Source organism: Camelus ferus, chromosome 2, assembly GCF_009834535.1.
Source record: "Camelus ferus isolate YT-003-E chromosome 2, BCGSAC_Cfer_1.0, whole genome shotgun sequence".
In the NCBI taxonomy this organism is placed as follows: domain Eukaryota; kingdom Metazoa; phylum Chordata; class Mammalia; order Artiodactyla; family Camelidae; genus Camelus; species Camelus ferus.
The window spans coordinates 34,148,165-34,164,274 of NC_045697.1; the positions used below are offsets into that span (position 1 = coordinate 34,148,165).

The following is a 16,110-nucleotide window of genomic DNA, read 5'->3' on the forward strand; positions in this document are numbered from 1 at the left end:
TTCAAAGCATTTTGTGTACTGTAATAGCCAAAACTTTTAAACAACTAAAACATCCATTAACAGATGAACAGATAAACAAATGATGGTAGAATTCTACAACAGATTACTTCTCAATAATAAAAAGGAATGAGCTGATACATGCATGCAGCAACGTGGATGATCTCAAATACCACTGAGAGAAGCCAGATCACAGAAGGACATATTGTATGATTCCATTTATATGAAACTCCCCCAAATGTGAACTAATCTGCAGTGGCAGGAAGCAGATCAGTGGCTGTCTTGGGGGGAAAGAGATTACAGAAAAAAAGGACACTTTCAGGAGTGACTGGGGGTTCACCATCTTGGTTGAGGTGATGCTTTCATGGGTGTGTATATGTCAAAACTTATCAGACTGCCCACTTTAAATATGTGCATTTTACAGTATATCAGTCAGATTTCAATAAAGCATTTACATATGCTAATACAGTGACAATACAGTGAGAGAAGGACCAAGCGGAGTACGATTTTTCCCTTCTCAAAGGAAGGTCTGCATGGAGGGTTGAAATTCAGAAGGACCCTAGATCGGTATTACTGAAAGCGCTTGTCTACAAACTGTTCAGGAACTTGCATAAGGAGGAAAATCAAGTACCACCCTAAGCACACTGGTTAGTTCAGCTGATTTTTTTTCTCAGAGCCAAAATTTCTCAATGAAGAAAGCAGCGTATTGATGAATATTCCGGCACAGGCTCATCTCATCACCAAGCTGTAACAGTTCACAGAGCGGCACTGTCTACAGACACATTTTGAGCAGTACCATCTAGATCACACACACATTTACTGATCTCGCTAAGCCTATCCTCATCTGCACGATGAGAATACTAGTCACTGTCCTGGATACCTCGAATAATGGTCTGACGCTCTGAGTGATAAAGCTTGCGAACAGTAGGTACCAATGATGTACTACTGCATTATGGAGAAAATCATCTGAAACAAAGTAATATATAAAAATAAAATAATATTTTTATTTGCTCAGAATGCTTGTTTTTAAAGTGAACTGAAACTAAAAAAGGTTTGTTTTCCAATGAAGTTGTTAACATTCAAAACTGTTCAATATTAAGAGTTCATAACAAAAATGGACCTATAGATAGTCATAGCTGATATTTGAATAGTTAATGCCTATTATTAATGGTTAATGCCTAAGGCCTAATAACATGTATTTTTTTTATCAGATCACGCTCTCTGGACCAGACACAAAAATACAGAAGGAACAGTGTTATTTTTGTTTTTTCCCATGTTCTAGTAAAAGACTTTAGTTACTAGAATTCTTAAACTCAAAACTGTTCACACATTTAGTTATTTTTTTCTTGTTCATGTCTGAAGAGCTTCTCTGAGAAATTTTACATTTTATAATCTTTCCTCTGAAATATGAGAAAGACATGGAATCTCCTGAGTTATATATGCAGGTTATACATTCTTGAAAAGTTATTTTTTAAAAATATCGCAAATTAATCATATATATCCATAATAAACATCCTTGCTATTCACATACTTCTCTAAGCAACATTCAAATATATTTTGTGCTTGTATGCTTACAATACTTTAGAGCCTATTTTTAGCTTTCAATAAAATTGTGTATCTATAAAGATTTCTCAAATATTTAATAAATGAAGCAAAACAGTCATTATGAAAATATAAACTGCTACGATAGCCTTTTCATCTCTCACGTTCTTATGCATTTCTTGTCAACCATATAATTTCCTGTTCTTTAGGGAAGCTGATGAATTGTTGTCTTTGTAAACTCAAAACTGCTGGTTTCTCAGCGTGCCATCACAATACAGAGCAGGTTTTCTGAACTCGTAGTCTTCACTGTGCCATATCGATCACAACAGCAGAATCTGGTAACGTTGGTATCCATCATTTCCAGTTATTTCAACTGCAAGACCACCTTAAAACACAAGGAGCAGAAGGGAGGGAATCAGGTTATACCAGAATGATGTCAGTATCTGAATTCTCTGACGGAGGGTCTGGAGAACTGACAACAAGTACAATGCAGAGTAACTGAAGGCACAGGCCCGCCAGAACCCACGGTGAGAGCTCATCTGACATTTACGCCAGGCTCTGCCGCACAGCCCTTCAGACATGGAGCCCCATCCGGAGGCAAGCCAGGCTACCAGTCTGTTATTGGGCATGTGGACCAGTCATCGAGGGGCCATGATGGCAGAGGAACTGCAGAGTATGGAGGGAAGCTGAGGTATACCAGGGTTTCAAGATGATCAAGCCAGGAAGATGGGTTAGTGGCAAAAGAGGTTGTAAGAATAACTGACTTTAATCCTCGAGACTCGATCACGAGAGAGAGAACTCTCAGCAACAGTGAAAGGAACATACATAACGTAGACAATTATTTTTATGTCTTCCTCACAGAAGCACTTCCTATTGCTTATTATTTTTCTCATTAGTTAAACACTCAGAATGGTCACTGTCATTTAGCCATTCCTTTAGTCCTTCAATAGTTCTACTCTGTCTCAATCTGATTTTGTCATAATAACTACAAGCCATATTTTGTCTCCCATACTTAAAGAAATTTTCTGCTATTTGCCCAGTTAAAACAAGACAATCTTCTCTTCAAAATCATAACTGCTTTTAACCATTAAATCCCTTCAGAATCAACTAATTTCACAGCCCCAAGTTAAAAATTCTATGTTTTGTAGCATTAATGAGTACTGAAGCAAAACAAATCTGGCTGTTATTCTTGCAAAAATAATTACTTGGTAAATTATGTTCTATTAGTGTAAATTAAAATTACAATTTCTAATTAATTTAATATCTAAAACTAGAGATGCAGAACATATCAACAAAGTATTTTCTGTGCTTGACATAAAATACCAGGAACAAAAAAAACATTAAACACGAATGATTAGTTTTCTTATATAGCTCTAACGGTATCAGTTAAAACTTAAACATTTTAAACCCTACAACAAAATTAAAGCAAATACCTTATTAGCTGCTTCCAAGGAATTTATTAGATTCTGCAGCTCTTCTTTACTCATTTCAACGGAATATGGTTTGACTTCACCATTTTCTTTTACATCTAGATGAAGGTTTAAAAGTGGCATTTGTAATGTAGCAATCTTGTCACTAGAAAGTGCAAGCTGTTTAAAATGAGGAAAACGGTAATTAACAAGTAGTTTTCAAAAGGACTATATTAAATATGCATCAGAGCTTATGAACAACACATTAAAAAAAAAGAGTACTCCTGTTTGCTGTCAAGTACACGGAAATGCAGGAGAAATAAAAGAAATTAAACCCATGCCAAATCAGCATATATCTGAAGAACAGAAAGAGAAAAGAGAGTGAATAAAAGAAGGCAAGTAGGTTAAGGAAAAAAGACAACTGGTCAGGACTTTGTGGTAGGAGCAGGAATCTCGAGCAGAGTTATGACTGTAAAGTACTAAATGGGCCCAATACATCAAGAAGCAGAGAATTCTTAAAGAAGTGTAAAGATACCAAGAGTATGAAACTCTATGCACAAAGATAAGACTAAAAACACTGCTTAGTCTCAGAAATTAAGATGCTAAAACCATGGGCAGCTAACTATCTACTTAACTACTGAGAAATGCTATCAAGATTCCATCTTCGATTAGAGCCACTCAACAAAAACGTTCGACGTTTTTACCTCTTCTATTTTCTGTCCAAAGAAAGTATCCTAGAGGAAATAGAAGAACCAAATGTTTATGATACTAGAGTTTTTTGAAACAAGCATCATAGCTTCACTGGCAGATGGCAAAGAGAAACTCAATTTTCCTGGAATCTGAGCCAGTACTTCCCACTATAACTGAATTTTGGAGTGCTACCACCTGCAAAAATTTACTTGGGCAATGGTAAGGGACTCCTTCCCTAACAACCAACCTCAAAGGATCTCCCTTACAGTTCATACACTATGGGATCAAACACACCCTCATATCTCTCCTTCATCCTCTCTCCAAAATACAGGACTTATGACATCTGAGATTTGAAAGTATCACCCTCAGGTTGTCTACCTCATGAATAATTCTCAATATTTCCAATAAGTGGTTTCTACAGCCTACTCAGCCTACACCAGCAATGAGGAGGAGTGTGCTAACCCCCAAAACAGGTTAAAATAATTTTCAGATATTCATAGCGGTTATTAAATAAGTGTTCCCTAGGTTGAGTTCAAACCCATCTAATTGCAAATTATATACCTGAGCCTTTGTCCTACCCACCAAAGCCACAGAACACAGATCTATTCCTTCATCCACATGTCTTTCAGTCCTCCTTCAATGACATAAAACTTCAGTTAATTAAATTGATTATCACTGTAATGTTTTTATACATGGTTGGGATGTCTACAGTGTACTTACTTGATGCCCAAGTTAATGCAAAAGACAAAGTTTTAATCATCTTTGACACTTAAGGAAAATGTATTCTCAAAAATAACAGAAATTTTAGATATGTAATATTATAAAAAATAAATCTTTCTATTCAAAAAATGAAATTAAATAACATAAATACTCATAAATAAGCATATTCTCACCTTTAACTGCCAATCAAAATCCTGCAGCTGTGCAGAGGAAATATCAACTATTTCTTCTAACAGAGCCTGCTTGATTTCATCTTTCCTACTTTTTAAGCATTTCATGATAGCTTCTTGATGAGATGAATTCAACTGATTCAACTGCTGAGATATCTATGAAAAGAAAAATAAACAGAAAATATGTGAAAGGGCCTTTCTGTTTAAAAAGTTTAAAAGCTATGGAACTGGCTGGAAGCCCAAGGATAGGAAAGAGAACTTTATCAACTATGATGGAATACTACTCAGCCATAAATAAGAATAAAATATATGTATGTTCATGTATAATTGAAAATTCGTGCTCTACACTGGAATTTGACACAACATTGTAAAATGACTATAACTCAATAAAAAATGTTAAAAAAAAAAAGAATAAAATAATGCCATTTGCAGCAACATGGATGGACCTGGAGATTGTCATAGTAAGTGAAGAAAGACAGAAAGAGAAAGAAAAATACCATATGGTATCACTTATATGTGGAATCTAGATATGGTTACTGGGGGGGAGGGGGGAAGAAGGGATAAATTGGGAGTTTGAGATTTGCAGATACTAATATATGTAAAATAGGTAAGTTCATACTGTATAGCACAGGGAACTATATTCAATATCTTGTAGTAAATTGTGGTGAAAAAGAATATGAAAACAAATATATGTATATTCATGTATGACTGAAGCACTGTGCTGTGCACCAGAAATTGACACATTATAAACTGAATATACATCAATAAAAATATATATACATCAAAAAAAAAATTTCAGGACTTCTATTCAACAAAAGACCCATTAAGAAACAAACAGCAAACATAAAAGGAGACATTTAAAATACATATACCTAAGAACATGTATTTAGAATATCATCCAAATCAAAATGACATACATAACTCCATTTTTTTTTCAAGTGGGCAACCTACACAAACATGCCCAAATGATTTTTGACAAAGGTACAAAAGCAATTCAACGGAAGGACACTCCCTGACCCTGTAATCTCACTTCAAGATGTCTATCCTAGAAAAGCCGGCCCAAGTGTGTACAATTAGACACACACAAAATGTCTATAGCAGCACTATTCATAATAATGAAAGAGGTAATAACTCAACTGTTCATCAGTGGGAGGATGGAAAAAATAAGTCCCACTAATTTCTATCATCAAATACTGCAAGGGGTATTTAAAATACATAAACCAAATCTACATTTATCAACATTGATAAATCTAAAACACGATGTTGTGGGAAAAAAAGACAAACGGATACCTATGTTACCATTTACAACTTACACATTTAAACAGCTCCAATAATTGTATATATTGCTGAAAGATGTAAACATTCATACAATATAGGATACAAAACATGCACACAACTTCATGAGTGGTAATCTCCAGGGGAGGGTGAGATTTACGTATTATCTGTAATGCCTTGTTTCTTCTAAAACACACACACAGACATTAAATACACAAAGTAAAATGTTAACAAACTGTTTAATTGCAGTAACGGGAATATAGGTGACGGTTATATAACTTCTGGTTTTCTTCCATATGATTTAAATGTTTCACAATTAAAAAAAAAAACAAAACAAAACTACAAAACCGCAGAACTTCCACAGATTTTCCACTTACTCACAATTATGAGGTTTTTATTGTTATCTATTGTATGTTTACTGATGATGGCCCTTGTATTACACAGTGCCCTAAACACCAATTTATTAAAAAATCTGAACATGAATTATTATTTATTACAAGGTAGAGAAATTTGGAGTGAAGTTACCTCTTCATCAGATAAATTTTTACCAACTGCAGCTTTGAAAAATTTGGTAATATCTTCTAGAACGTGCATCCATTCTGTTGAATCCCAAACATTCTGATAATTCTGATAGAGAGGATAAGTTCGGCCACAAATGCCATCAATTATTTTGTGAAGAAGCTAGAGAGAAAAAAGGAAATAAATGTAATTATAAGTAAAATTATAAAACAGATTTATCTCCTTCATAGCAAATAAATGTTGGGAGAAGTTCACGTTATCTGCAGAAGCAGCTGAGGTTGAAATGCAACTATCTTTAACATTATTTTATTAATTAAAAAGCTTCATCAAAGGAGGAAAAAAACAGCCATTCTATAATTTTTTCCATCTTCAGAAGCTAAAATAATTTTATAGATACATGTTGTTTCTCTAATGTTCCTGAAAGGAAAGTGGTGGGTACAAAAGTTTCTCCTTGGGATTCCTTACACGTCTATTTATACCAATAACCAAAAAAACAAGGTATGACTCTAAAAATCCTTTAACTACGGATCTACAAACCCCTTCTCTCCGTTTTCCACAACTTATTTCTTTTGCTCCCCTCCAAGAAAGCCCTCAGTGCCTTTCTTTTTCTTTTTTACATTCCTTTCCCTCTACCCTAACTTAATGCCTGCAGCGGAAATCCTAACATAAACATTACTGAACACAGTGATTAAGACTGTGGGTTTTGGGACAAAACTGACTAGTCTGAATCTTATTTCCACTATTTATTAGTTTTGCCAAGTTATTTAAACATTCTGTGCCCATTCCTCATGTGTAAAATGAGGACAGCCTCTATCCCCACAATGCTGTTGTAAGGACTGAATAAGAATACATGCAAATCACGTGGCGCATTCTTGGCATTAAACATCGCCTGCCATTGTTATCATTTTTCTTCTTCTTACTGTTATTATTATCATCACTATTACTACTACCACTACCGGTCCTATGTTCCATGCCTATAACATCTATTAACCAAGTACCTACTATACCAGCGCTGTTCTAGGCAAACAATAAATACGGTTTTCTTTCTGAAGAGATATTTGTGTCTTGTAAGAAGAATATTTGAACCCGAACAACTTGGAAATGCATTTAAGCAGCAAGTCTTCCAACTCTTTTCTCCTGGATCACATCCCAGTCCATTTTAAATAACTCCTTCTCAATAACACCGCACATATTGGAACAGAGGTGAGCAACTGGTAACCCTACTTCCAAATGATGGCTAATGCACTAGATGAACAGAATTTTTATTTACCATAAACCAACCAACATCCTCAATTTGAAATTCATTCAGCATTCCCTACATACATTTTACCTTATCCCAACCTGTCTCCCATGCTAAAGCAAAACCCAGAACTCAAACTGAAAAATAAGAGTGCTATCTTTTTGGAATATAATTTTTTTTAATTCATTCACAAATATGTAATGAGCACTTCATTCCAGTTAGTAAATAAGGCAATGTAAACACAGAGAAAACATAACAAGAATGGCTACCGTTTATAGAGCCCAAACTGTGTACCAAACCCTGCGCTGATCTTCACTGTGATTTTGTGAAGTGAGCCCTGTTATTACCTCCATTTTACAAGTGAGGAAACTGAGGACAAATAAGATAAGGTCCTACCATATCAGAGCCTTAGTCCATCAGAGAAAACCAGTTACCAATAAATAAATGCGATTTAGGATGACAGGAGATACAATGCAAGTCTACTGAAGGTACAAAGGAGCACCGAAGAAGGAGGGACAAGCATGTCCTACAGGATGAGTAGCTGGCTGGTCGAACAGGAAAAGGGCATTTCTAGTAGCAGCTGCATATACCTAGGATGAAAGTGTAACACCACATGGCGCAATTTGGGGGATGACAGGATACAAGACTGGACAGCTGGTAGAGGCCAAACCGTAAAGGGCCTTGTACACAACGCAAAAAAAGCCTAGACTTTAATCTGTGTTTGTTCAACAGGGAAGCAGCTTATTCATATATTTGCATTATTTTTCCATAAATCTGCCTACAGGTTGGGAGCCATAAGGAGAGAAAAGAGAAAAAGAGGGTGAGCCTAAAGGCCCCCATCTTCAGTTTACTAGCAAGAGATTATGGGGAGCTAAACTGTTGAGGACACTCAAGCTGGAGGCAGGAGAGAGGCAAAGAAGATGTGGAAAGGAGGGCCCAGGATGATACTCAATTTCAGGTTGAGTGACTGGGTAAGTGGCTGTGTCACAACCAAAAATGAAGCTACAACCACAGAAGGAGTAAGTCAGGGAGAAAGATGAGTAGCTTGGTTCAGGACTTACTAAATTTAAGGTAACTGTGGTGTATCTAACCAGAGGCCTGACCCTCAGGGAAGAGATTTTTGGCTGGATCCAGAGATGTAGGAGCTATGTACATACATGACAGTAAAGGCGATGGGCCTTGTGTAAATAGTACGTAGGGAGGCTGAAGACAGGAGCAGAAAGCTAATACAAGACTCACAATCAACAGATCTGCACATCTGTACCCACTCTGCCACTTACTAGTTTGATAACTTTGGGTAAGTTACCCAAACCCTCCACTGACTTTTCAGCTTCCTCATCTGTAAAATGAGAGAAAAGGTTTAAGATGGTTTTTCTTGATACGGGTTGGATCAAGTTTAAGGGTCAACTAAGTTTATTCATCTCCCCACTACTATCCCAACTGTAAATGGAACAGGGTGAGAAAGGTAGAAATTTGGGTCTTATAAAAGCTGCCTACCTCTCTACATTATGTAGGCTAAGCCATCACCCTCAACCTTCACCCACTGTAAACAGAACAGAACAGAGACTTAAAGCTAAGTATCATTGACACTGAAGGCCAGCCCACCATAACTTGGGATGCAGATATCCGCCCCAACGATAAAGCTGAGTTTAGTAAACACTAATTGATTCCTTCTTTCAGCAAACACTAATTAAGAACCCACCTTGACCCAGACAGAACTCTCAAGAACTGGGGGCATAAGACAAAGAATCTACCCTGAAGGAGCTCAGAGTAAGAGGACCAGAAGCAAGAGGACCAGTTAAAAAGTTGTGTTCAAGGAAGACTTAATCAGGCCTGAATTGCTGGGGAATAGAAGAGGTGCGAGTAAACATATTAATATATTAATTACAATACAAAGTGTTAGTCAATAGTCTCAAGTCAGAGGGCAAACAACCACAGCTTCCAGCGCTCAGGCTGAAACTCAATTTTGCATACACTGTTTCCTTTCAGAGGTTCGCAAATTTCCTTCTGGTCTAATACTTGGGGCACTAAGGTGTTTTGTTTTTTTAATTTAAAGTTCAAGGAAGAAAAAACACTTCTCAGATTTTCCTCTCATAGCAACCACTGAGTTTTCTTCCTTTCACAGCTCACAGTCAAAATTTCATTATACGTACTCATTGTCTCCGCATTTCTCTCCTCTTTCAAACTAAAATTTTGCTGCTGCCAAAACCAATACTTTAAACTGCCAGGGCCTTAGGCATTAAGGCTAAACACAGGAGCACGGCACACAGACTCCAGCCACCTGACTTCTGTTCACCTGTCTAGCAGTCTCCCTGATCTGCTTCTCTGAATTTCAGCCTCTAAGACAGCAGAGCCCCCCTGGGGCTGGCTTTCTTCCTCTAGCCTTCATAGCTGCTATTTCTCAGCCTGAAACTCTTCCCTCTAACCTGTCTGATTCCTACTCATCTTTCAGGACCCAATCTAGAAATCTAAGTAGCTCCTCTGCAAAACCTCCCCTTGCCGCTTTACATCTGGGTTGCTCTCTCTCCCATAAACTTATCATGGATACCTCAGTTTGGTTTCCTTATTAGATGACGAGGTCCACCAGGCTACAGGCTGTCTCCTTACCACATCAGGGCATCCAGCATAGTAGACTTCAAAGAAATGTTGGCTGGACAAACGAGTAAGGCCGCTTTTTCCAGATCCTCATAAACCCAGGTTCCTTCTTAGACTGAAGGTGCCCATGTACATGTCACTTCTTGAGGTACGGTCCACCTCGGACCACCCCACCTAAGGTAAGTCTCCTAGTTTTTGGCAGCACTTACCAGTTTTTTTCTGTCGCCCTCAAGGGGGTAGAGTATGCCTCTATCTAGGTCACTAAGGTATCCCTAGCACGTAGCACTGTGCCTGGTGCATAGGGAGCATTCGGGAGGTTTGTGTTGAATGAATGAATGAATGAAACACATGAGAGCCTGCAAACCACCGCCTCCACGTTGCAAACTTTCAAAGACTACGTGGCGACTCCGCCCCCCGAGTCCGGGTTCCTGGGTCACCCGGCAGCTCGCGGGACAGGATGGGCGGCCCCCACCCGCGTGCGGGCGCGGCCCGGCGGGTGTCTGCGCGCAGAGCCCCTGGAGGGTCATCCTAAGCCGGTGCGTGGGGGTGGCGCACCAAGCCTCAGCCTCTTTAGCTCCTGAGTAGAAAGCAGGGGGCGGGCCACTCGAAATCACACCCCTTCCCCCTCCCTTCTCTGGGCGGCGGGCACGATCCCCCCTAAAGGCCGTCAGGGAGCCCGGCCCGCGCCTCCGCGCCTTGCGCGCTCCTCACCTGCAGACCCAGCTCCGCAGGAAGCTTCTGCAGCCGCCACAAGGGCGTCCCTTCTTCCGGCTCCATTCCTGTGTGAAGCTGGAGGCTGGCTCACATGACAAGCCCTGACGTCTCCTCTGGCGCCGCGGCTCGCCCACGTGACTCCCTCCCGCCGGGCGTGGGAGGGTGTGGAGACGCGAGAGCCCTGGTGCGCGTGCGCAGAGACGGAGCTATGGCTGGCCCTGTAACTAAGGAATCCTTTCTGCCTGTTGCGACGTTGCTTGAACGCCCTTATCGGTTAGTTGAAGGCACGTTCGCAGATCTCTCAAAGCAGTTGGCAGCTTTGTTCAGAGTTCTAGCGAACTTTATTTGCACTCTTTAGAAAGCGGTCTAATAATGGTAACCACATTTTGGGGTGCGCCGGGGCCATTGACCTGAAGGTTTGCTGTAAGTGTCTTACTAAAGTATCCCGATTTGGAAGGCAAATGAGGGTTTTCCATGCGCGACGTTCTTTATGTAGCTTATCCTAAGAAAATATCATTTTCATCCCCATGTCTAAATAACGAGATCAGAGAAGTGACTAGGGTTGTCAGATTTAGCAAATAAAAATACCGGATGCCCAGTTAAATATGAAATTTCAGGTAAGCAACAAATAATATTTTTTATAAGTGTGCCCTAAATATTAAAGGAAACATACTTACACTAAAAAAAATTATTCCTTGTTTATCTGAAATTGTAATTTAACTGGGCGTCTTGTAGTTTATTTGTCAACCCTATAAGTCACTTACCAAAGTTCAGTAAAGAGCACAGCCTGAGGTTTAACAAAATCAGTGAGTCTCTAGAGCGACAGTGTTGGACTAAACCTGAAACCCAAATAGCCTTTCTGTGATTTCTCTCATTATTACAGCTGTTAACTTTAATCAGGCGCTGGCAAATTCAGTAGTGATAAGACAGTCTCTGCCATTCAGGAGTACCTCCAAAGGAGGAGGGTAAATAGCTCAGTGGTGGAGTGTGTGCTTAGCATGCATGAGGTCTTGGGTTCAATCCTCAGTACCCCCGTATAAAAAAAACTAATTACCTGCCCCCCCCAAAAAAGAAGTCTATCCAGAAGCACAATTAGTGGAAGACAGAAACAGAAATTCCAATCTAATCTAAACTTAATAATTAAAGTGGTGCGAATTTTAGTAGCTTAACCTAATATTTATTTCTTGGTTGTATGTATATTGGCTTAATACAGGCATAGGTGGTTAGGTGGCTATTCCCTCTCTCAGACCTCAGAGTTCTGTCTGTTCAGTCTGAGTAGGGAAAGAGATAGTATATGAAAGATTATTAAGGAGATTTTTATCTGATATATCTAGAAATAGTGAACATCACTTCTACCCATTATCATCAGCTGGAACCCAGTTTCATGGCAGCACCTAACTGTAAAGGAATCTTGAAAATATAGTTTAGCTGGGTGCCCAAGAGGAAAAAGAAACAAGGTTTGGTAAACACACAGTTATCTCTACCACAATCGTGCTTTTTAAAAGACAACTGAGAATTTCTAATAGGAGATACATCAACACTGTTAACAATCATTCTCTTTCACATTGTCATATTGAACAATCATGCTTGGTAGTTTACTATTAAGGTAAAATATAAAACCAGGTTCCAACTAGCATCTTGTACCTGAATCAAATTAATATTGATTCCAGTTTGTATGAAGAGGAGGATCTGAGAGGTTAGTAACCCAATCAGTCTCTTTTTGTGTTATCGTCACAATCAGGTTAAAGTCTATGGTTCTACAAGCTATATCTCAGAGAAATCAAGGAGGTGAAACTGGCTGGCTAGCTGGCTATGGGTTATACTAATTTAGAATTATTACAGGGAAAGGTCCAGTCTTCAGTTTTTGGGGGGTCCCCAGACTCTATTTTGTCATTTCACTTGGAAAATATTGATTCACTCTAACCGAACTCTCAAGGAACTGATTGATAAACCAGAACATCACACAGTAGGAATTGCTTCTCCTTTGTGTATTCTTTTGAAGAAAAACTTTGTTTCTTTGATTCTCCTTTTTGCTAAATGTCATACCCTTAAAATTGCTTCTTACAGGCTCCTGGCCAAGATTTAGGAAATACTATGTTCCAGAGAGTTACTCTGGGGATTTTTAGTCCCTATCATTGTGAGTCAAGTCTTACTAGTTAATTAAAAATGATAACCTTCTTTTGTCCCTAAATTCTGGGATCCCTACTTTCGCCCATGAACTGACAACATTAGCATCATAATTATAATTTCTTACAAATGTTTGATGAATCAAGAAAAGCAATTAACTCATTATGCAGAGTTGAAGGCATCTTTGAATAAAATAAATTGTCTATAGCTTTCCACATTTATTTCTCAGTTCAGACCTGCTTTTCAGGTTATCCTATGACTTGACGTTGACTAATTTGTACACCTTAACTAGATGTGTTGCAATATAGGTGTACTTAGTGATTTACATTGCAATCTATGTAAAATTATTCCTGTTCATAAATTGAGAGGAAAGGGAGGGCCTTCAAGTTTAAATGAGTTTAATTATTATCTTATAATTATATAGGAAATATTAAAATGTTATGTTTTCATTCCATTGAAAGAAGTTATGGATAGCTAATTTGTGAAGATTTGGGAGATACTGGGTTTTATTTTGTCTGTATAAACTCAGATTTGGCTGCTAGGAAACAGTTTCTTAGAAGTCAATTGGATAAATGTCTCGTTTCATTCTGGTGAATGAACTTAATAAATAGAAGGCCTTTGTTTTTCTTTTTCAGCTTTATATGTAATTAAGAAGTGCTTTTAACACTTCCTCATTATGTATTTTCTTTATCAAAAAAATGTTCTTGTAGCTTAAGCCATCAGATTTCTCCTTTAAAGTTGATCTTTGAACCAGACATTTCGATTTTAAAAAGGCAGTAAAGATTGCACATAACAGTTATTCCAGTGTAGCACTAAGGAATACAATATATTAAAAGCTCTGAAATTGTTGTTAAAGTGAAATACTTAAGTGAACTGAAATTTTGGAAATTAGATGTAATGTGTTGCCATGCACACTCTGTCCTTAGGGGTAGCGGTCGTTTAGAATGGCATGCCAAGTGCTCAGTCAGTCTTTCTGATGAAGGTTCTGTGCCTGCAAGGCCTCCCTCTTCTCAGTTGCCACCTCTTTTAAGCACTGTACTGAAAGCCTTCACATCTGTGAGCTGTTAGGATTTTAGCCAGTGGTTCTTAATCAAGACAGCTCATTTAGAGTCACCCCAGAGAATTTTTGAGTGATTGATTTTTCACTTCAAATGTGCTGTACTTTTGCTTTTTTAATAGCTTGGTAACTTACATGCCATAAAATCCTGCCATTTAAAGTACAGTTCCGTGGGGTTTACTAAATGTACACAGTTCTGTGATCATCACCACAATTTAGGTTAAGACTGCTGCCATGGGCCGCCAAAATGTCCCTTCTGCCTGTTTGTAGACAATCATGTGGAAGCTTTCAAAAGAAATAATAATAATAGCCAGAACTCACCCCTAGATCAATAATATCAGAATCTCTTTGTGGGTAAATAGCCAACATTACTTTGTTACAAAACACCCCCAAATGATTTTAATGTAAACTAGTGTTGATATCCAATGATTTGTACAAAACTTAGTAGAAAAGGTGAAGATCTGGAAAGTGTAGACATGACCCCTTACTAACCAAGAGATCTGGTCAACTTAGACCAGCATTGTCTCAACAAGGGCAGCAGCACAGTAACGAAGACTTCTAGAACCTTTAGAGTATGGCGGGGGTTTTGATCACTCTGGTTTTCTTCCTATTGTTTACTTTGCCTAGAATCTTCTCTCCATCCACCTGCAGCTCCTTCCATGAACATTTAGTCAGCCTCGTGAATTCAGACACATTCCCCAAAGAATTTTAATTGCTGCCTCATCTGTGTTTCCATAACTCTTTTAACAAACTTCTGTTCTAGTCTTTATCGCATTACATTGCAGCTGTTTGCTTATATGCTGTTTCTCCCATTGTTCTAAGCAGAGGCCCTGAAACATCCATTTCCTATTCTAGACAATGTCTGGCAGGAAGCAGACTCCCGTAACTGTTTGCTGAATTCAGAAATGGAAGAGGTGATGAAAAAAAGAGAACTATGAAAAGCTTAGGCAGTGATTCAGGTGAACCTTGATGATAAATTAGAATCAACTGAGGAGCTTTTCAAACTCCGTATGACCAGATCACACCCAGACCACGTAAGTCAGAGTCTCTAGGGATGGAACCCAGCGGTATTTTTTGTTCAACACCCCATATGATTCTCCTAATGTGTAGTTGAAATTGAGAACCCTGAGGTTAAAGCCTCAAAGGATGGTCCAGAATTGCCTTCTTGACCAAAACAGCTCTGCCCCATTAACTGAAATACTTAAATATTTACTGTTACTTTGCCTGAAGGGCGCTCAGAAATACTGGTGGATTAACAGCTACCTGTTTAAAATGTATAGAAGGCCCCTAGCAGGCCCAAGAAAGAACATTGGGATTCATATGGTATAAAATCTTAAAGTAATTTATTAAATTATTTTTATTTATTAATTAAATTTAATTATAATTTATTAAATTTAATAAATTACTTTCCTCCTGATATCTCTCTTGAAGAACCATTATGAAAAAGGAGTCTTAACTTGGGTAGGAAATTGAAAGTGTCAAAGCAAAAATTGCATTAAACAATGTTAAAGAGGCCAGGAAGACTTTATTCAAGGCTCTCGCAATAGGAGACCAGAACCCAACTCCACTGAAACAAAGGGCAGGAGAATGTTTAAGTGTGAGAGTGTGAGCGCGAACACAGGACATCTGCACTTGCTCACTGGCTTTACCCAAAGGGAAAGTAAACTTTCTCGTATTTCTTGTGACAAGAGGCAGTTTTACCACTTTGAGCAAGGCACCCACCAAAATGAGGCTCCCCCCTCCACAGAGACTGAGAGAGAGGGTTGCTATCTCTTTGATGATTACATCTCAGAGACAGTTCATAAACTTTTGAGAAAAATATGCCTAAATTGTAAAACTGGCAGGAGACTTTTTTCCAAAAAATGATTTATATCGCAAAGGGAAGGGACAGTAATTGTAAGTACAAATTTTCTAAAGAAAAGGCTCTCTGAAAGCAGAAGTCTGGGCTTAAGTCAGGAGGAAGCCTCTTGAACATTTAGCCAAGTTGGGAAACTTTCAGGCCGTCTTGGTCGAAAGACAAATAAATAGATCATTTTGAAACACGGAGAGTGATAA

The 16,110-nt window shown here is 38.4% G+C and overlaps 1 protein-coding gene across 1 annotated transcript; it reads right to left on the reverse strand.

Moving 5' to 3' along the window:
* Window positions 1–11,004, reverse strand: COMMD8 (COMM domain containing 8). The gene is made up of 5 exons (XM_006185963.3): window positions 10,869–11,004; window positions 6,329–6,484; window positions 4,532–4,684; window positions 2,973–3,128; window positions 1–1,924 (listed from the first exon to the last, which is right to left on the reverse strand). Exons 1-5 carry the CDS (start codon window positions 10,932–10,934, stop codon window positions 1,904–1,906), a joined length of 552 nt encoding a protein of 183 aa, XP_006186025.1. The 5' UTR covers window positions 10,935–11,004; the 3' UTR covers window positions 1–1,903.
* Between the last annotated feature and the right edge of the window lie 5,106 nt (window positions 11,005–16,110).